The sequence below is a fragment of the Pongo pygmaeus genome, chromosome 12 (assembly GCF_028885625.2).
Source record: "Pongo pygmaeus isolate AG05252 chromosome 12, NHGRI_mPonPyg2-v2.0_pri, whole genome shotgun sequence".
In the NCBI taxonomy this organism is placed as follows: domain Eukaryota; kingdom Metazoa; phylum Chordata; class Mammalia; order Primates; family Hominidae; genus Pongo; species Pongo pygmaeus.
This window is the reverse complement of record NC_072385.2, coordinates 46,719,696-46,733,721: the sequence shown is the minus strand read 5'-3', so window position 1 is coordinate 46,733,721 and position 14,026 is coordinate 46,719,696. Positions and strand designations below refer to the sequence as shown.

Below are 14,026 nucleotides of genomic sequence, written 5' to 3'. Positions count from 1 at the left end.
AACACTTAAAATTCAATAATCAGAAATACCCAATTAAACAACAGGCAAAAGACCTGAAAAGACAACTTACCAAGAAGCAAGCATATGAAAAGATGTTCAACATATGTCATGAGGGGACTGCAAATGTCAATCAATCAGGTACCACCACACAACCATTAGAATAGACAAAACCCAGAATGCTTACACCACCAAATGCTGGTGAGGGTGTGGAGCAACAGGAACTCATTAATTGCCGGTGGGAATGCAAATGGTACACTTTGACAGTCAAACAAGACAAACCATATGATCCAGCACTGAAGCTCTTGGTATTTATTCAAATGAATTAAAAACATGCCCACAGAAAAACCTGCACAAAGATGTTTACAACAGCTTTATTCATAATTGCCAAAACTTGGAAACCACCAAGAAGTCTTTCAATAGGTGAATGGATAAACTGTTCATCTAGACAATGGAGTATTATTCAGTGCTAAAAATAAATGCACTATTAAGCCATGAAATGACATGGAGGAACCTTAATTGCATATTACTAAGTGAAAGAAGCCAGTCTGAAAAGGCTACATACTATACGATTTCAATATGACGTTCTAGAAAAGGAAAAACTATGGACAGTAAAAAGTGGTTGCCAAAGAATGAGATCATGTCCTTTGCAGGAACATGGATGGAGCTGGAGGCCATTATCCTTAACAAACTAACACAGGAACAGGAAACCAAATATTCCATGTTCTCACTTATAAGTGGGAGCGAAATAACATGGACACAAAGGAATAACATACCGGGGCCTACCTGAGGGTAGAGGGTGGGAAAAGGGACAGGACCAGAAAAGTAACTATTGGGTACTAGGCTTAGTACCTGGGTCACTAAATAATCTGTATAACAAACCCCCTTGTCACGAGTTTACCTGCACATGTACCCCCTGAACCTAATTTTTTTTTAAGTGGTTGCCAGGGGATTAGGGAAGAAAGGGATGAACAGGTGAAGCACAGAGAAGTTTTAGGGTAGTGAAACTATTCTGTATGATTCTATAATTGTAGATATCATTGTACATTTGTCTAAGCCCATACAATGTACAACACCAAGAGTGAATCTTCATGTAAACTATGGACTTTGGGCGATAATGATGGTCAATGGCGGTTTATTGATTGTAACAAATGTACCACTCTGGTGTGGGATATTGATAGTGGTGGGAGGCTATGCATGTGTGAGGGCAGGGGATATATGAGAAATTTCTTTTTGTTCACTTTTGCTGTGAACCTACAACCGATTTAAAAAATCTAAAAAAATTTTTTAACTACACTCTGAAGATGAAATCAAGAGTAATAGGAGGGTCCTCTGGACTCAAAAGACTTTTTTTTTTTTTTTTTGGAGAGACAGGATCTTGCTATGTTGCCCAGGCTGGTCTTGAACTCCTATTCTCAAGAGAGCCTCCTGCCTCAGCCTTGTAAAGCGCTGGGATTATAGGCATGAACCACCGCACCCAGCCAAGATTGCCATTTTGTATGATGAGACTGGAAGGACCCCATGGTTTCAGGATTTTGCTACAATATACAAAAAACAATCCGTGAGACAGTGGCTGGGCTTTTTTCCTGCCTGATTAGTTCAGTGCACATACAACTTGGACCAGAGGATCTGGGTTTGAATCCCAGCTCTGATACTTCCCAAACTGAGCTGTTTTCCTTATTTGTAAAGACTAAATGAGATCGCATATGTCAAAGAGCTCTGTAAACTCTCAACACATACAAAGTGCTACTGCTGAAATGATTTACAAATGTATCTTAAGAATGTCCCAGATGAGTGAATGTTGGTTATGATGCATGACCACACCTTAGTGTGCTCCTGGTCAGCTCCTGACTTTGAGAAAACACAGATAGGAAGGCCCATGTCCCATGCACAAGACAACCAGCTCGAAGCAGGGACAGGCAATGAGAGGTGAAAGAGACCTAGTCCTACAGCTGTCTCATCTAGGTGCAACTTGCAATGGGAAGGAAGGGACAGAAGCTCTAAATAGACCCACACACACACCCCAGGACATAATACAGCCACCAGCCAACAGGACAAGCAGCACAATTCCCAAGCATCCTCTTGGTTAAATAGATAAAAGAATGGCTGCCATACCACGTCTGTGAAAGCCGGGGAGCAGCAACCACAGAGCAGAAGTCACTTCTGCTGAGCTTCCAAATCCCATATGCCTGGCCATAGCAACTCTTTCCACACCCAGCAAATGAAGCAGTCTGGGGCAGCCGACACCTGGAAAGTTTACTGCACAGGGCAATCTACAATGGGGCCAAGTGCTAAAGCAAAAATTTATTAAAATTCATTTATATAGTGTTTTATAGACAAAAGTAGAGTCTTCGACATTCAGGCAATCACCTGTATTTTTAGAAGTGCTTCATGAGCAGATGGATTTCTTTCCCCTCCCCACAAGAAGATATATCTGTCTATACTCCTAAAAATGATGCATTTATTTATGCCACTTTTATAAGAACAATCCCTTTGCGATCCCAAAACCTGGGCAGAGAGTGAAAAGAGACAAACAGAACCTTCTCCAAAATGGTAGTCCTCACAACAGAGGTGTAGTGCAAGAGATACATAAAATGGCAGCTCTTGAGAGGAGCGTGTGCACACCCAGCGGGGTAGGCAGCCCCTAGCTGCGGAGTGTGGCCAGCCGGGACTGCATGGCCTCCAGAGCCTCCTCCTCCTCCTCCTCATCCTCTGAGGCAGCCATCGCTCCTGAAGGTTCTGGCTCTGGAAGGGCATCGGTCACTTTACTGGGTGCTTTGCCCAAGGCCCCTGAAAAGAAAAAGCAAAGATGAACACCACATTGACTTAAGGAAGCAGCCCCTCAATCTTCCCTGCCTTTCATTCCTGGACCAATCTGACCAGATACAAAAATGGGATAGTAAAGCAAGCTGTTCTGGGGGGTTTTACTCACTCTGGGAAATGTGCAAATAGCTACCTGTAATGATACCAAAGTCATAATAATTGTAAGGATTTTAAGAATCTTGGTTCTGAAGCTCCTAATCTAAATTCCTAAATGCTACTGAAAACTTTAAATCTTCTTTCTGAATAAAACTAAATTGTTTCTAAATCTTCACAAAATATTTTCTTGGAGTAACTGTCTTCCTTTCCCCAACAGCTTAAAACCAACAAATGAACAAATAAAAATTAAACCCCACCATTTCTTTAATTAAACATAAAACTCAGAAAATCTAGAAAGAAAAATAAAGTTTAAAAACTCATTAACCATCACTTGGAGATTACTATTTTTATCATCTCCCTTCCAGACTTCTATAGACATGTTTTTACACAAAAGTATGTATATTTCAGTAAAAAGGCTTTATTCACATATTGTAAACATCATTCCATGTTAATGAGTATATTTCTATACCATCTATCACAATATATAGTACTCCATTAAAATAAATATAACACAAATGATTTTATTAGGCATTTAGTTTGTTTCGAACTTTTTTTTTTTTTTTTTTTTGAGACAGGCTGGACTGCAGTAGCACGATCATGGCCAACTGCAGCCTGGACCTCCTAGGCTCAAGCAATCCTCCCACCTCAGTCTCCCGAGCAGCTGGGACTAAGGTGTGTGCCACCACACCCACCTAATTTTTATATTTTTTGTAGAGACAGGGTTTCACCATGTTGCCCAGGCTGGGCTCCTGAGTTCAACCAATCCACTTGCCTCAGCCTCCCTCACAAAGTGTTGGGATTACAGGCATAAGCCACTGCACCTGGCCTTCAAACGTTTCATTTTTATAAATAATGCTACTACAGACATCCTTGAATTAAATATTTCAGCACATTCTTAATTATTTCATTAAACTCCCAGAAGTCAATCTGTTAGGTCAAATATATATTTTTTAATATATATTTTTTTGAGATGGGGTCTTGCTATGGTTGCCCAGGCTGGTCTCAAACTCCTGGGCTCAAGCAATCCCCCACCTGAGCCTCCCAAAGTGCTGGGATAACAGGCATGAGCCATCGCACTTGGCGAAGGCAAGGGCTTTTGAATGGCTATGGCCAAATTGCTTTCAAGAAAGTCTACACCAGTTTAAAATCCCAACAGCAGTATATGAGAGCAGTATCTTCCTTTAAAATCATGAAAACTCTAAAAATTTTTAAGAATTATTTGTGTTTTTTAAAAGATGGTTATACATACTGTGCTTACTTTTCAAGAAATAAGCTGCACACTGTAAAACGTTAAAAATGTAGAAGGGAGTTAATGAATGGCCATAAAAAGAGAGGAGAAAGGATGGATCTCACAGTCATACCTGCTGTAATTTCAAACAGAATTCTGTCAATTTCCATTTCTGCTTCTTCCTCCATTTCTTCCTGATCGTCCATGCTTTCAAAAGTGTCCTCTAACATCTCCTCTATGATCCCAGCCTAAACACAGAATAAATATGTCACTTCAGTCAACTGTTAAATCTGTTCCCATCAGACACCCTACACATCACCTAGACCGAGCTCTAGCCTAAGTCCAGTCCATACTTTCAAGAGCTGACACACAAGACAGCTGGCCAAAGGAAACACTGGATGTTGTCCTCTCTGTAGAAATGCAAAAGCCCCAAAGGGAAACGGCTCTCTAAATTTAACACCCTAGGGGTGGGGAGTGCTACTACTGGCTGTCAGCAGAGCTTCCTAAAGTAACCCAGACTTAATACAATGGCAGCACCTGAGAAACAGCTCACTGACAGATGAGTGTATTTCCAGCGCTGTTTTGGGAAGCATCTGCCCTAACACTGCAAATATAATCTGTGAACGCAGGGGTTGGAATATGGTATGAAAAGTGGTTGGAGCCATAGTAGACGCTGTGATAAAAAATGCCAACAGCAGGGCAAAAGGCAAACAAGGCCTGAAGAGGACTCCAGCTTGTCCAGGTTACATCTGCCAGAATGGGGTAATCTGGTAGGTCTGCAAGGATTAACCGAAATCTGATCACCCACTCCTAGGAGAACTAAGACAATATTTCTGGACTCAACAAGGTAAAGGCCAGACACTTTTCTGGAAGTCCCGTGCCTGGCAGCCTGCAGGAGCCAGCCAGTCAGCCTCCTCTGTTCTCAAGGCAGCACGGCACCACTGCAGGACACAAGCAAATGGCTTTAACACTGGCCCAACCCAACCTAGCCCTGCCGTCTTTGTGCTCAGCAGTTCCTCAGCTCCCAGATAGGGCCCTACTGAATGTTCTTTGTTTGTTACTGAAGCAAAGGGTCGGAACAGCAACCTCCAAAGTCAATAAGAGGGCTGCTGACATCCCTGGGCAGAACAGGTACTTGGGGGCTGAGTGGCTGTGGTGGAGGGCATGGGTTCAGGTTTCTGAGAAGCTGCTAGAAAAAGAAAATCCTGGTTGTCTTGCCACCTGAAAAAACTAAGTCCCTTGCTTTGTACCTTGATGTTTTGGTGATTCAAGGAGCAGAAGGTCACATGTAGCAGCTCCGGCCTTGGCTCCCTTGTACTCAGCCAGGGTACAATTCTCAGTGACTATGCTGAAGGGTTCAGATTTAAAGCAACCCTCTATCCTGCCTGCCTGAATCTAACTACCACCTTATTCTACCCATCCTCAGATCCGTTCTTCCCAACCAAAATGAACAAATAAATTCACATTCATGTTCACCCAGGTGGAACCCTAGGGCCTTCCTGAATGGGATCATCTTAGTACTGGGGGCTACCATAAAAGAAGTGCAATAAATGCTTGCTAACTGGTTAAAAAGAGTCCACCAGAATCCTAATTGTAATAGCCCTTCACACTCTGGAGGTAGAAGTTGTCATTTATTTATTCATTCAATCAGCAATGATTCATCCACCTGCTCTGTGCCACACAATAGGCCTGGGATAAACAGAATGACTAAGGTGTGTTCCTGCCCTTGAGGAGCTGAGCCCCTACTGGGGCCTTCAGAATGTACTACACGCAAGCCTTCCTCCAAATCTGTATTACTCCCAGTATTCAGAAACCATTATGAAAAAGATCCTAGATTCTGAAAAAGGCTTCCCTCTCAGATCCTGGTGGCTCTGAGTTAAAATGAGCAAGACTGAAGGCACTCCAAGAATGATCTTCTTATCTGGTTCTAGATGAACAGTGATCACCAACTTGGGGGCAAGACACCTACATGCTATTTGTAAAGGACATACCCTCCTGACCCAGTTCCTTCCTTACTGCTACTGCCCAAGGAGTTCTCAAACAACCTGGGCCCTGGGCTTTCTATGTTGTTTTTCTGCAATTTTCTTTTCCAGCCCCTCTCTCCCATGCCCTAAACCCTGTACATAATTCAAGTTCATAAATGAAATTCCCTGAGAGGAAGGGAGGTGATTTCTATGCACAGCCTCTATACAAGAATTTGAGGTGTACACTCTTGGTTGTCAGCCACAGGTCTGAAGCATGAAACAGCATCTGTGTGAGGGACCTCCCATCCTCATTTCCTCTGTGACAACTCACGTGATAAAGTCAGACCTCAGTGCCCCAATTCCAGATCTTCACTTACAACCAAGGTCACCTTAGGGAAACTACCTGATGACCCAAAGGCTCAGTTTCTGTCTATGTAAAACGAGGACAAAAATCCCTACCTCTCAAGATGGCTATAACAACAGACTAGAAGATAGGACAGTATGTGGCTGCCGGGGCTCGGCAGCAATGCCTTCTTTATCCCTGTCCTTGTCTGAAGGCCACGAGTACAGGTCCTTGCCAGACCCTGATCCTGGGGGTGGCAGGTATTTATGCACTTTCTATTTGATTCTGTCTCTCCTTTTTTAGTTTAAAACAGGGATCAGCAAACTACAGCTGCTGCAGGCCAAATACGGTCTCTGCCTGTTTTTGTAAATCAAGTTTCTTTCCATCTCCTTGCCTATGTTGGACCCTGCAAACTTTATTTCCTTGATCCCTAAATGGTTGCTCCTTGGATCCCCCACCTCCTCTAGAGCTCTGGGTAGACTTTTGCTTCTTCTACAGAACACTCTGGCAATCTGACCCAGCCTCTGCTACGCTGAGCTCAAATGGTTTCAATCAATGTTAACAGCTACTCCTTAAAATTAATTCTGTCTAGCAGGTGTAGTCTGTTCATCCCCACCCACCCTCATCCCTAGCCCCTTGCTACTTGTTTAGAGTGACTCTGGGGTTTAGAAAGGAAAGCAGGGCTAGCCCCAAGTCACCTTCATCATTTCTTTGGACAACTCCCTCATGGTGGCCTGAATCTCTGGAATCTTCACAAGACTTTGCATGGCCTTCATCACTTCTGTGCTCTTTTGCAGGGAACCAGCCACTCGCAAGACCGCTGAAAGAGAATGTGTACAGTCAGAATTGTTCAACAGGATGGAATAAAGAGAGACAGCCAAATTATGAGCCATTCCAATAAATGACAGCAGTAGCAGATGGACTCCCAAAGTTATTTGTGTGCCTTTAAATTAATTACTGTGCTAGTTGACCAAGAGACTGACTTTCCTAAATTGTGTGCTATCTGGGTTACTACTGATGTGAATTCAATGAGCATGCACACCACATGACCAATCTGGAGAGTGGCCTGAAGCCACTCTTGACTTTTAGGAAAGGAAGCCAGCTTGGAGTAACTGTGACACCCAGGAAAATCACAAATGGGAGAAAGAGCTCCAGACCTTGTAAAGGCCACATTAGGAAAGAGAAGGCTTCAGGACCCAAGCAGAGCTCCCCACACACCAGCCTATGGACAGTGTCTGTTCAGTACGGAGCCAGCTTATCATTGGTCCTCAGAAAAATGAGAGAAACTAGGACAGACACAGTGAATATGTGTATGTGTGTCAGTGTGAGGTGGTTCCTTACTAGAGAAAAACCTTCTGTAGTCTGAGATTGTATGACTACTACAATCTTCTTTATAAGAAATCATGGTAGTATCAAAAGATCACTGCCCCACCCTCAATGTCTTTAACATTCCAAAGAGTTGGCAACCATCTAAACCTGTTTTGGAATTTCATGAGACTTGAAGTTCTGAGAGCTGTCATATACAAGCTGTTCCCTAAAACTGGCACACAGACTTCTTTCCTCCTGGCTAAACCAGGAGTCACTAGAGGTTTACCTCTGGTGGAATCCAGACCCTAGGAAGCTTTCACATCTAAGGGAAAACAAGAGTGACCAGAGAAATGCCTGTCTGACATTTATAGCACTGTGATTTTTCTAAAGGAGTAAGGGAGTTTGCTAGTTGCAGAGAACACTTCATTTCTCTTAACACTGAAATGGGAAAATAAAATATTTATTAATATTAGTAGAATGACAGAGGAAGTGCCAAGAATCTGTGAGGCTGAAATAAGCAATAAATTACATATGCCATTAAAATGATACAAAAAGTTATAGAATGTTAAAAATTACTATTGATTATATAAAGATGGGAAGAAAAGGGTAAAAATAAAGCAAATTCCATCTGGTTTTGTTTATGAAGCCTGATGTCTACATGAGCCTGTAGTTGTATTATTATTTTATAATTTGCATCCTGATACATCCTTATACATATTATAAGTTGTATTATTATTTGCATCCTGAGTCTGTAACCCAGAGAGAGTACCTGAACATGGTATTTGTTCAATAAACATTTTTGGGCTGAATTAGTGAAAATAAGTAAACAGATGGGAGACATGGAAAGAACTGTGACTAGAGAAGTATTTAAACACTGAATCATTTGTATTTTGAAAAAGGTATACATTTCTGATTATTAGAAGGTACAAGAAAGGAAGAGTCAATGTTGTAGGAAAAAGGGGACACAAAAATAAACTTAGAAATAAAACTTATTACAAAAACACTCAAGTTGATAACCAATCAAAATGGATTAGGTAAGTGGATTTTTAAAAGGCCAGACTAATTGTATGTTGGACACTTGAAACTCAAGACAAAGGTGGTTGCTATGGTTTGAATATGTCCCCTCCAAAATTCAGCTGCTGCCACTGTGATAGTATTAAGAGGTGGGGTTTTTAAGAGGTCATTAGGCCATGAGGTTCCACCTTCCTGAATGGATTAGGTGCCCTTAGAAAAGGCCTGCAGGAGGCAGTTCATCCCCTCTTACCCTTCCTCCTGCCATATGAGAACACAGCATGCCTACCCCCCAGAAAATGCAGCCCCCACCAGACAACCAACCCTGCCAGCACCTTGATCTCGAACTTCCCAGACTCCAGAACTTCAGAAAATAAAATTCTACTCTGAATAAGTTACTCAGTCTCAGGTATTCTGCTATCGCAGCACAAAAGAAACCAAGACAGGTATTAAAAAAATGTATTTCCTATGTTCCAAAAGGAAAACAAAAAAAGAAGGTGTGGCAGGTAAAAATTATTTCATAATAAAAATAGCCACACCTTCAAAAGAATAAGAAGGCAAGCCCCAAGCTGCAGGAAAATATTTGCAAAAGATATATCTGATAAAGGACTGCTATCCACAACATACAAAGAACTCTTACAACTCAATAATGAGAAAATAACTGAACTTAAAAATGGGCAAAAGACTTGAACAGATAACTCACCAACATGATATATTAATATAAATGGCAAGTAAGCATACGAAAAGATGTTCAACATCTTATGTCATTTGGGGGCTGTAAATTAAAACAATGAGATACCACTAAAAACCCCTTAGAATGGCCCAATCCAGACCACTGACAATACCAAATGCTGGCGAGAATGTGCAGCAACAGGAACTCTCATTCATTATCAATGGGAATACAAAATGGTACAGCCACTTTGGAAGACAAAGCCAGACACACACCTACCATATGATCCAGCAAGTGTGCTCCTTGGTATTTATCATAATGAATTAAAAATATGTCCACAGAAAAACCTGCACACAGATGTCTTATAGCAGCTTTATCCATAACTGCCAAAACTTGTCAGAAACCAAGATGTCTTTCAGCAGGTGTATGGATAAACAAACTGGTACGTCCAGACAATGGAATATTATCCAGTACTAAAAATAAATGAGCTTTCAAGCCATGAAAAGACAAGGAAGAATGCATAATACTAAGTGAAAGAAGCCAGTCTGAAAAGGCTACATATTGTATGATTCCAACTATATGACATTCTAGAAAAGGCAAAACTATGGAGACAGTAATAAAATCAGTGGTTGCCAAGAGTTAGTAGGGAAAAAAGATGAATAAACAGAGCACAGAGAATTTTTAGAGCAGTGAAACTATTTTGTATGATACTATAATTGTGGATATCATTATACATGTGTCCAAACCCATCGAATGTACAACACCAAGAGTGAATCCTAATGTAAACTATGGACTTTGGGTGATAATGACATATAAATAGAGGTTTACTGATTGTAACAAATGTACCACTCTCATGTGGGATGTTGATAGTGATTGCGGCTATGCAAGTATGAGGGCAGGGGTACATGGATCTTCTGTACTTTGTATTCAATTTTGCTGTGAACCTAAAACTGCTCAAAAAATAAGTTTACTAAAAAATAAAAACAACTATACCCTGAAGGTGAAATCAAGAGTAATAGAAGGGCCGTCTGCATTCAAGATTGCCGTTTGTATGATGAGACCGGAAGGACTCCACTGCAGCAACACCTGGCATCAGGCATTCCCTCCAGAATCTACAAAACCAACCTGCCAGAGAGCCGTTGGGCTTTTTTCCTGCCTGGTTGTTTTAGTGCACATATGACTTAGACTAGAGATAATTGGGTTTGAACCCCAGCTCCGCCATTTCCTCACTGTCATCTACAGCAAGCTGAATTGTTTTCCTTATTCGTGAAGATTGAATGAGATCACATATGTCAAAGAGCTTTGTAAACTCTCACACACATACAAATATAAAGTGCTACTGCTGAAGCAGTTTATAAATGTATCTTAAGAATGTCCCAGATGAGTGAGAGTTGGTTAGGATGCATGACCACACCTTGGTGTGCTGCTGCTCAGCTCCTGACTCTGAGAAAGCACTGATGGAAAGGCCCATGTCCCATGTACAAGATAACCAGCTTGAAGCGGGGACAAGCAATGAGAGGTGAAAGAGGCCTAGTTCCACCACTCTGCTCTAATATAAGCCACAGTGGTCAAGTTTTCAGTTATTTGCTGCTGAACATATTCCTTAGTTAACACAACAAAAGAAAGCAAAAATATCATCCATTATATTTTATGAAGTATATGAAACACTAATTCTAAAGTCGGAACAAAACTCTAATCACAGAGTTGCCAGATAGCATTCTAATTAACTCAGGTGCTATTTAAAGTACTAAAACTATCCTCAAATAGATTGTACAAACCCATTAAGACCAAAGTGGATTCACATTCAAATAGGCATTGGTGGCTTAATCTTAAAATACCACATTCAAAAACCAAGAACACACATTATATACTAAAATATAAATGGCATCAGGATAGTGACTGCGTCCCACTGCGTTAACAATATGTTGAATGCATAGAATGCAATCAACAAATAGGTGCTGAATGAATAAATGAATCAATCTATAAATAAAGCACTATTTAATGGTAGAAAGTCCCAGAAAGCATGTGTTAGACTGAAACAGAAATTCCTATCTAAAATCTTCAAAAGACCAGAGCATTCAAAGTATCGTTATATATTTAATTAAAATGTTAATTAAAATGCCAAATTTCCTGCTTAAAAATGGTTAAAATGGCAAATTTTCTTAAGTATATTTTATTATAAAACCTCCCCCACATCCCCCAGAAAAGGTTAAAATTCTACAGAAAACATTACTAAGTCAGTAATGTAAAAGCTAGTTGACCACATTTAAAACAACAAAGATCAAAGTTACACAGAGAGGAATATGAAATAAACTGGGCAGCATGTTGAAATGCCTTCCCCACTCCAGGCCTGTCTGCAGATCTCTCTGGGTTCAGGCTCTCTCCAACTTCAGGGTCTCTCCACATAGTCCTCCCTCAGTGTGGAGTGCCAGTCCCACTGACAGCTCCATACTGTAGAGGCTTCGTGGACAAAGTTAAAAAAAAAAAAATGGAATGCTTCAGAAGTTTGTATTTATCCTTGTGCAGGGCCACATTAATCTTCTCAGTATTGTTCCAATTTTAGTATATGTGCTGCCCAAGAGAACACTAGATTTCTTTCTTTCTTTTTTTTTTTTTTGAGACAGTCTCGCTCTGTTGCCCAGCTAGAGTGCAAAGGCGCGATCTCGGCTCACTGCAAACTCTGCCTCCCAGGTTCTAAGCGATTCTCCTGCCTCAGCCTCCTGAGTAGCTGGGATTATAGGTGTGTGCCACCATGCCAGCGAATTTTGTATTTTTAGTAGAAGCGGGGTTTCACTATGTTGGCCAGGCTGGTCTTGAACTCCTGACCTCAGGTGATCCACCCGCCTCAGCCTCCCAAAGTGCTGGGATTACAGGCGTAAGCTACTGCGCCCAGCCACTAGATTCCTTTTATTTGGAGGACAACTCACTATTTCCCCGTGCTTAGCACTGTGCCTGACACAGCCAACTGCCAACAATCAAATATTTGTTGAAAAAAAACAATAAATGAATTTAACACTGAGGTGGTTTTATAAAGACTCAAGTGCTCCTACATAGAATGAAAGATTTAGTATTGGGTCAGAAATATGTTTTCTCTTTTCTTTTTTGTATTAATCATTAAAATTCCAGAACATTTCTTTATTTTAAAAAAATTTTTGGCTGGGCACAGTGGCTCACCCCTGTAATCCCAATACTTTGGGAGGCTGACGTGGGTGGATCACGAGGTCAGGAGATCCAGGCCAACATGGTGAAACCCTGTCTCCACTAAAAAATACAAAAACCAGCTGGGTGTGGTGGTGCGCGCTTGTAATCCCAGCTACTCAGGAGGCTGAGGCAGGAAAATCACTTCAACCCGGGAGGCAGAGACTGCAGTGAGCCGAGATCACACCACTGCACTCCAGCATGGTGACAGAGCAAGACTCCGTCTCAAAAAAAAAAAAAAAAAAAGAAAAAGAAAAAGAAGAATTCATATGGCAAAAAACGGGGAGAAGGAAATAGAAGCTCATTCTCCCAGTGTTTTAAATTATAGACAGAACATCCACATACTGATGACAAAAAGCAACTGATGTAGGAAAAGAAATTAAAAACCAGAAATAAAAAAGGGTTCACTTTTAAACATTTCATCAAAGAGAATTTTGAAGACACAGAAAAGTAGAGAAGTATCATTTCACCAAAGAGGAGATATGGGTGGCAAATAAGCACATGAAAAGATTAGCCATTATGGAAATGCAAAGTAAAACAACAATCAGCACCATACACCTATCAGAATGCCTAAAATAAAAAACAGTGACAACAAAAAATGTTGGAGAAGATGCAGAAAAACAGGATCACTCATACATTGGCTGGTGGGAATTTAAACCTGTACACTTTTATAGCAGCTTTATTCATAATAACCAACAACTGGAAGCAACTGAGAAGTCCTACAATGGGTGAATGGTTAAATAAACTGGTATATCCATATAATGGAATACCACTCAGCAATAAAAAGAAATGAACTATGGATACATGTAAACACTTGAGTTAATTTCCATAGAAGTATGCTGAGTGAAAAAAGCCAATCCCAAGAAGTTACATAACTACATAATTTCATTTATACAACATTCTTAAAATACCAAAATTATAGAAATGGAGAATTAGTGGCTACTAAGGAGAAGGTGGAGATGGGAGGACAGTAGGTGTGGCTATACAAGGGCAACATGACGGATTCTTGTATTGATGGAAATGTTCCGTAGTTTGATTGCATCGATGCCAATATCCTGATTGTGAGATTGTACTCTGGTTTTTCAAGATGTTACCATCAGGGGAAACTAGGTGAAGGGTACACAGAATCTCTCTGTATTATTTCTTGCAAATACAGGTGTACTACATGTATGTGAGTCTACTATTTTCTAAAAACACAAACCTTAATTTAAAAAAACATTAAAGCATATAAAAATAAAGTAACATTACATTCCCACACCTGATACAAATGAAAAAAGGATATTATATGCATAAAACAATTTCTGCTATAAATATGACCATGTTGTAATATCAACAACTAAAGCTGGAAGCAAAATAACTAAAAAATTAGTTTCATGGCCGGGAGCGGT

The 14,026-nt window shown here is 40.7% G+C and overlaps 1 protein-coding gene and 1 non-coding gene across 2 annotated transcripts in view; both read right to left on the bottom strand.

Annotated features, from left to right (window-relative positions):
• Window positions 1-283: 283 nt before the first annotated feature.
• Window positions 284-14,026, bottom strand: part of CHMP3 (charged multivesicular body protein 3) — a 54,369-nt gene continuing 40,626 nt past the window's right edge. Inside the window, exons 4-6 of the mRNA XM_054475773.2 lie at window positions 7,150-7,271; window positions 4,278-4,392; window positions 284-2,787 (exon numbers count right to left, since the gene is read on the bottom strand). Of these exons, the coding sequence (XP_054331748.1) occupies window positions 2,642-2,787; window positions 4,278-4,392; window positions 7,150-7,271 (383 nt within the window). The 3' untranslated portion in view covers window positions 284-2,641. The remainder of the gene's footprint in view (window positions 2,788-4,277; window positions 4,393-7,149; window positions 7,272-14,026) is intronic.
• Window positions 11,923-12,027, bottom strand: LOC129030929 (U6 spliceosomal RNA). The gene has a single exon (XR_008500825.1). It is a non-coding gene; the product is annotated as a U6 spliceosomal RNA (small nuclear RNA).